The sequence below is a fragment of the Branchiostoma floridae genome, chromosome 3, assembly GCF_000003815.2.
Source record: "Branchiostoma floridae strain S238N-H82 chromosome 3, Bfl_VNyyK, whole genome shotgun sequence".
Taxonomy (NCBI): domain Eukaryota; kingdom Metazoa; phylum Chordata; class Leptocardii; order Amphioxiformes; family Branchiostomatidae; genus Branchiostoma; species Branchiostoma floridae.
Window position 1 is genome coordinate 26783177 of NC_049981.1, and position 7500 is coordinate 26790676.

The 7500-nt window shown below is 35.9% G+C and overlaps 1 protein-coding gene across 8 annotated transcripts in view; it reads left to right on the forward strand.

The window, feature by feature from the left end:
- LOC118411518 (long-chain-fatty-acid--CoA ligase 1-like) overlaps nt 1-7500 on the forward strand; it is a 35460-nt gene that overhangs the window by 15853 nt on the left and 12107 nt on the right. For 7 of the 8 annotated variants that reach the window (XM_035813826.1, XM_035813828.1, XM_035813825.1 and 4 more), the window contains 3 exons: nt 5990-6153; nt 6489-6603; nt 7192-7259. In XM_035813826.1, coding sequence (XP_035669719.1) covers nt 5990-6153; nt 6489-6603; nt 7192-7259 — 347 coding nt within the window. Of the gene's footprint in view, nt 1-4445; nt 4537-5989; nt 6154-6488; nt 6604-7191; nt 7260-7500 lie in introns of those variants that run through there. The other variant, XM_035813832.1, reaches the window with a different exon arrangement.

Here is a 7500-nt window from a genome sequence, read left to right on the forward strand (position 1 = left end):
ATTTTAAAAAATAAGTCGAAACCAAGTAAAAACATTTTTAAAAATAAGTCGAAATCAAGTAAACACATGTTTAAAAATAAGTCGAATTTTTTTTATAGTAAAATGATTTTAGAAAATAAGTCGAAACCAAGTAAAAAGATTTTTAAAAATGAGTCGAAACCAAGTAAAAACATTTTAGAAAATAAGTCGAAACCAAGTAAAAAGATTTTTAAAAATAAGTCGAAACCAAGTAAAAAGATTTTTAAAAATAAGTCGAAACCAATTAAAAATATTTTAGAAAATTAGTCGAAACCAAGTAAAAAGATTTTAAGAAATAAGTCGAAAGTTTTTTTATAATAAAAAGATTTTAAAAAAATAAGTCGAAAGTTAGTAAAAAGATTTTAGAAAATAAGTCGAAACCAAGTAAAAAGATTTTTAAAAATAAGTCGAAACCAAGTAAAAAGATTTTAAAAAATATGTCGAAACCAATTAAAAATATTTTAGAAAATTAGTCGAAACCAAGTAAAAAGATTTTTAAAAATAAGTCGAAAGTTTTTTTTATAGTGAAAAGATTTTAAAAAATAAGTCGAAACCAAGTAAAAAGATTTTTGAAAATAAGTCGAAACCAAGTTAAAAGATTTTTTTAAAAATAAGTCGAAACCAAGTAAAAAGATTTTTAAAAATAAGTCGAAACCGAGTAAAAAGATTAAAAAAAATAAGTCGAAACCAAGTAAAAATATTTTAGAAAATAAGTCGAAACCAAGTAAAAAGATTTTGAAAAATAAGTGGAAACCAAGTAAAAACATTTTAAAAAATAAGTCGAAACCAAGTAAAAACATTTTTAAAGATAAGTCGAAATCAAGTAAAAACATTTTTAAAAATAAGTCGAATTTTTTTTATAGTAAAAAGATTTTAGAAAATAAGTCGAAACCAAGTAAAAAGATTTTAAAAAATGAGTCGAAACCAAGTAAAAACATTTTAAAAATAAATCGGAACCAATTAAAAGATTTTTAAAAAAAAGTCGAAAGTTTTTTTATGGTAAAAAGATCTTAAAAAATAAGTCGAAAGTTTTTTATAGTAAAAAGATTTTTAAAAATAAGTCGAAAGTTTTTTTTTTGTAAAAAGATTTTAAAAAATAAGTCGAAACCAAGTAAAAAGATTTTTAAAAATAAGTCGAAACCAATTAAAAATATTTTAGAAAATTAGTCGAAACCAAGTAAAAAGATTTTAAGAAATAAGTCGAAAGTTTTTTTATAATAAAAAGATTTTAAAAAGTAAGTCGAAACCAAGTAAAAAGATTTTTAAAAAATAAGTAGAAAACATCCTGCATGAGTAACTTTGATATAAAACAGCATCCCCTAATCTTGTTCCCCTGTTTTGGATAACACAGATACATGTATATGTATACAAATTTTAAATCAAGCTGACTTCTGCTGACAAGTGGGAGGAGATGATTTTTTCTCGATCTCGATCACTAACAGTTACTTGCCCTAATCCACACCGTGAGAAAGCCACCAGGTGCAATCCGAAGAAACAGTTGATTGACATTTGAATGACAGGTCGTGACTTACTCGATATTGCCCGGATTAAGCTTAAGGTGCCCCCAGAGAGACCCGGCGCGGGTCTGGGGGCACGTAGGGGTTACTGTCTTTTCAACCCTGTAACGTAGGCATTTTTCATCCTACTACAACGAAACTTGGACACAACTTACAGAAGTATATGTACATAACAGCCATCAAGTTATATTTAAGGAAATAGATCTAGTCAAAGGTTTGAATGAAATTACGGCCATCACCAACAGTTACTTGCCCTTTAGAAAAACGTTTTGAAATTGCATGATGCATATAAATGGAAAGATGTCATTCGAAACAAAGGAAGGTAAGAAGACTTTCGTTGGCTTTTCGTTGTCTTTGGGCTTGCTGGTATACTTAGGACTTTTGAAACAGCTCATATCACAACATCACAGGAAATGTCAAATAATCAATAAGCTAATACATATATAAGATGTGATCTCAACCGCATGGAAATTGTCCGTTTGTCACATGGACTTTCTATATTTGTCAACCTTCACAGATATAGTCTGTTTGTATACAAACTTTGTAACATGGATATTCTACATTTGTGAAACCTCGCTGAACTTGTCTGTTTCTGACATGGTTTTTCTGACAAAGTGACATTTGTCAACCCTCACTAAAGTTGTCCGTGTTTGTGACGTGGAACTTTCTTTCCTCTGCCTCCTTGTTTCAATTGTGAAAAAAAAGCGACCACAAAATCAACTGACTAAACCCTGATTCAACATTTTCTAAGTTTGTCGAGATATTTACAAAAACGGACTTGTCATGCAATACGTGTTTTCCACGTATGTTTTATACATGTTATGTAGTTGTGGCTGATAGATTTAGTATAGCATGCGCCAGTCCCCACCACAGCCTAAGGAATGTTTGTAGAATATGTCCAAGCTTTCGAGGTTGGTGTAATTTTTTTTTGGACATTTTTTTGTCAACTTGGCAGAAACGAGGTCAGGGCAGTAGGACGCTGTCAGGAGCAGGATGATCATGAAGAAGGGACGAAGAGGAGCGGATATATGAGATGAAGCGATAGGTAAATGCTCTTTACCTGTCCTTTTTGGCCGGGTTGTTAAAGGGTCTTATCATAATGATATTCAAAAAAATTATTGCAACTAAGGCTTGCAGTAAAAAAAACAATTTCATCATCACGGACGCTTCTAGTTGAATCAAATGTCAAAGTTTGCGCTACCAAAGAATTATTTCTGTACGAAGCAGAAACACTGTCACAACGATCGTACAAATACTTTGAAAATGGAATATATCTTGTCGTATGCAGTGTCTGGAAAAAGTGTTTGGGTTGTCTCCAGAGGATTGCGCCCCAGATTTAGGACTTTGTGTGTAACATTAGAAGGTACGGGTATATCCTATTTTAAAACAGATATAATTCCAATTTGATAACTTAAAAAAACATGTATTATTGTATTTCCTTTCATTCGTATTACCTGTTTGAAAAAGCAGGTCTTGATTCTGGTAGGGATGTTTGTGATTCCGGACCGTTTGCGATCACGTTTGCTATGGGGATAGATATTGTGAGTCATTGTGCTACAGCGCGCATTGGAAGTTTGCAGCAGTTTTGTGGTTTGTTTTTAAAAAATATTTACACCCCTTTTTGACAGGAGTAGAGTGGTCCTAGTTTATCTGGTAATTCTAGAGCAAACCAGCTGGGCAATAAATACCCCTGTCAAGCTGGTCAATTAGGCACCACTGTGTGCAGGGGTGAATCACTATGTACACATTAGGGATATGAAGCCAGTGGCTGCACAGATCCACAACTAGGAGAAAGAGGAACTGTGACCATCCCTCTCACCTCTGTATGGAATGAACCAATACACTAGTATACACATTGGGGATATGTGCCAGGTGCAGGTGTAACAATAGGAAATAAAAATGCAATGGTGAGGTTACAAGAAGGTGTAGTTTTGGATCTCACTGTTTACCATAGGTAGATATATAAGAACAATGATGGAATAATTTTGCCAAACGTCAAACCCTAACAACCTAACATAATAGTGCAAGAGTCTTTTCTTTGGCAGGTCTTTAGAAGTGTTTTTGAACGTCGATTTTAATTTTTATGTTAATTCCCTAACATGAGTTACTCACGCGCAAACCTGTTCTCGTATTTGCTGGAACAGCTAATATTACACTCTAGTTTACCTTGAACCTTGAATGTGGACATCCAGGATGCCATCACAGGTTACAATGGATCCTTCAGTTTAAAAGATTGAAAATGCTCCTTGATTTTGCTGTGAGTTTGCTACAGTGTAGAATTTAGTGCCAAATAGAACTTAAGATTTCTGAAATGTCTGCATTTTTTGTAGTGTTGTAAATTTATTTTATGTCGATGTAGTACAAGAAATTGAGATTATACCATTCAGTTTGAACACAACCACTGCATGTAGATTTGAAAGGTGTCCTGTGTTGGTATGCAGTGTTAGCATATCACGAGGACCTGTGTGGGAAGATTGTGTTGTTTGATTTAGGAGGGATAAGCTAAAAATACAACATTGTTAATGGTATCTCTTATTTCAGTAACCAAAAGCAAATTGAAGTTTCAAAATTTAATGACATCCTGTGAACAATAACTTAAAACCAGTAAAAGGAATTCTGCAAAGTATTGAACATACTGTAAGCAAAGAGGTCGATATTCACCGTACCAATTTACAGTGAACAGGATTGATCAAAGAAATAAGAAGACAGTTGAATGAGAGAAAACATAAAAAATAAAATTAACAATTTCATGTTATCTAAAAGGCTTATAGGTCACTAGTTTTAGGTCACCCAGATACACGTTGACCAGATATTATTTGGCATCTAGACTTTGGTCAGGATGTTCTTGATAACTCTTCCCATTATGATCCTCTGGTCAGACTAAAGTACAAAGTCTAAAGATCAGTCGACTCTTTAACACTCCCCCAAACTGCTGGATGGGCACATAGTTTTAGTAACAGCAACAACAGCCGGATTGAGCTTGTTGGCCGTGGCCAAGCTGGTGAGTAAGAAACGTTCACTAAGGGTTTCTGTTTGTTCAGACCTGATAGCTTTCTTGCTTTGCGCAATAACATTTTTGGTACTGATTTTGAAGGCAGTTTGATAGAACAATCCTATTGTTGTATTGTATATAATGAAGCTTTCAAGTAGAAAAATACTTCTTTACAGGAAGTTTTGCTTCTGTTACATCATCAAGATGTTCTGATGCAGTCAAAGTCCAGTCTGGAGTTGTAGGGCAAAGTGCGTTGCGTGGCAGCAGGCTTTGTGCTGGTATATTTACAAGCTTGTTTTCCACCAAGTACATGTGATTTATTCTTCATTTGTCACAAAGTAGACGTTTTTACTTGACTGCAGTGAAAAGGGCAAACCGAGGACAACAACTGTTGTTACAAAAGATTGTACACGGTAGTTTCCCATCTTTTAAAACAAGAGTTAGTTTACCTCATTTATCCAGGAAATGAAATTTCTCCCATTTTGAATTGTATTTGTTCGTAAATGTCCTTAAGTTAAGTGTTGACCACAAATTTTCGGAACCACAAACAGACACACCTTTTATTGTCGACATAGCCCTCAGCCAGGCTGCCTCTGCCAGAACAAATGTAAATGTAACCTGGCCCCTGTAACTAGGCCTGAACAGCAACACAATACGCCTCAGCAACTGAAAAGCAGCACAACCTTGAGTACATGTACCAGCCAAGTAGATGCTGGGAGGAACACTGCTGCCAAACTGCCCCTGCAGTTCCAGTGCATGGTGCTAGGTGGCCCAAACCTCCACCACTTCCATTACACATCAGAATCTAAGCATCACCAAAAAGACAACAAAAAATCAATATCACAGCATGTACAGGGCCAAACATACCAAAACAGGAAGTCCAACTGCAGTACCAATAGCAAACACCAGGATGCCCCAAATCAAACCTCACCACCTTGTCAACAACACAAACACATGTGCCAAATTCAATTGCAATTGCCCATAACTTTCTGGAGATATACCGCCAGAAATTCAATAAACACACACACAGGTGGAGGTGATAACGGGCAACGGTGACATCCAAAATTATTTGCACCTTGGACATGATTTACCAGCACCATTTGTTTTTATTTTGTTCTCCTTCATGCAAATAGGAAGGTATGTACATGTAGTACAATTTTGAGTCTCATGGTATCTGAGGCGGCTTTACTTGAAATGATTCTCTTGTATCCCAGCTGACTGCTTGTTACCCTATACATGTTGCGGGCTTCTCATGCAGGTAGGCAAAAAGAAAGTGACCTGCATATGGAGGTGGTCAGGTGGCCAATATCCTTTCTAGGGAAAACTGAAGATTCTAAAGTTTCAGTCGAAATGTTTTTTTGGCAACACCTCTTTGGCAGAGCCAGCAGTATTGAATTGGAAAGGTTTGTTATGAGCTACAATTTACAGGAAGTTTAAAGGTGTTTATCTACCATTTTTCCAGACATGAGCGAGCTGACCAAGTATCTGGGTGACAACCACAGGGCGTTAGGCCTGGGCATCGGAGCAGCCGTTGGTGCCGCGACTCTGGGATATTATCTACTGTCCCCCCCACGCTCACTCATGGAGGCTCCCATAGACCTCAACAGGCAGTCAGTAGAAGTACCGGTAAGGCAACCTAAACTTAGCACACAAAAATTTACTCCATCTCCGTTGTTACTTCATCAATTTTCATTTATACTATGTCATTTGAAATTGTACTCATTACTCTTAACAATGGCACCCCATTTGCTGCTAATCAGCCTATGAATGTACAATCAAGTGGGATGTTGTTATGAAGGGTAATAATTAGGCTTTCCAATTAAACATTAAACTATGGACTTGATAAAGGGACCAGGGCTGTCTCCAGGACCCATCTTTCCATCCTGGGACAGAAATTTGCATGTTACAAGTAAAGTACTGTAAGTGGCATTGTTAACTAATACATGTGTACTTTTTTGCAGGGAGGGGAGTATGCTCGGGTCTCTGTGCTGTGTGAAGATGGGAAGCTGGTAGAAACACTATCTGGCAATGTCAACACGCTTTACGAGGGCTTCCAGAGGGGCCTGGAGATGTCCAGTAAGTATGGGTCCAGGTCCTTTTTCATTGATACTTACTCACAGACATTCATGTAGGTTATCCATTGTATACACTTGTTTGTTCACATGAATAGTTGTGGTAGACCCTTAAAGAAAGTCACTGTACTTTTGTTATGTCAATAAAGTTTTGTATCTTATCTTATCAAAATATAGACAAGCAGTAGCTTTAAAGTTCTCTGAAAGTCACACCAGTCTATTTCCGTAATTCTTGGACATTTTAAAGTGAAAGTCTTGAAAGCAGTGAACAGGGAGGAAAACTTGAACATGACTGTATCCACTCCATAAGACTGAGTGTACCAAGGCAGAAGTCTGGTTCTCAAGCTGATCCTGTTTTTAGAAAAAAACAGCAAATTTGTGTCTACCTAATTGTAGCTTACACCAAAGGGTAGGCTACACAAAAGGGATCTGGGTTCATGCAAATTTTTAGCTCACAATGCAACTCCAATCGTTTGCCCTGAAATGGGTACATACTTCTGTCTCCTGTATGTTGCCTTGACACCAAATTATAAATGTTTGATGTGAAAGGATTGAACAGTGGACAAACACAATCAACCACCATTTCTTGCAGAAAATAATCCTTGCCTGGGTTGGAGAACCAGTCCTGAGGGTCCATTTGAGTGGATGACGTATGGAAATGTGAGTTCTGTAGTTTGTGTTTTTTTTGTCATAATCATAATATGTAATATAAGAAGTGCCCTGAAAACAAACAAATAATTGTAACATTGCAAACATTACATGGTAGCTTATTGTATTTTCATTCCGTTTTTGACAAAATAAGAAAATATGATCCTGATATCTTTTAGAACTCTGCAAGTCTTTACAGAATGTGATAATGTACAATTTCATCACTTAAATTTTTACATATGGTCTGAGAACA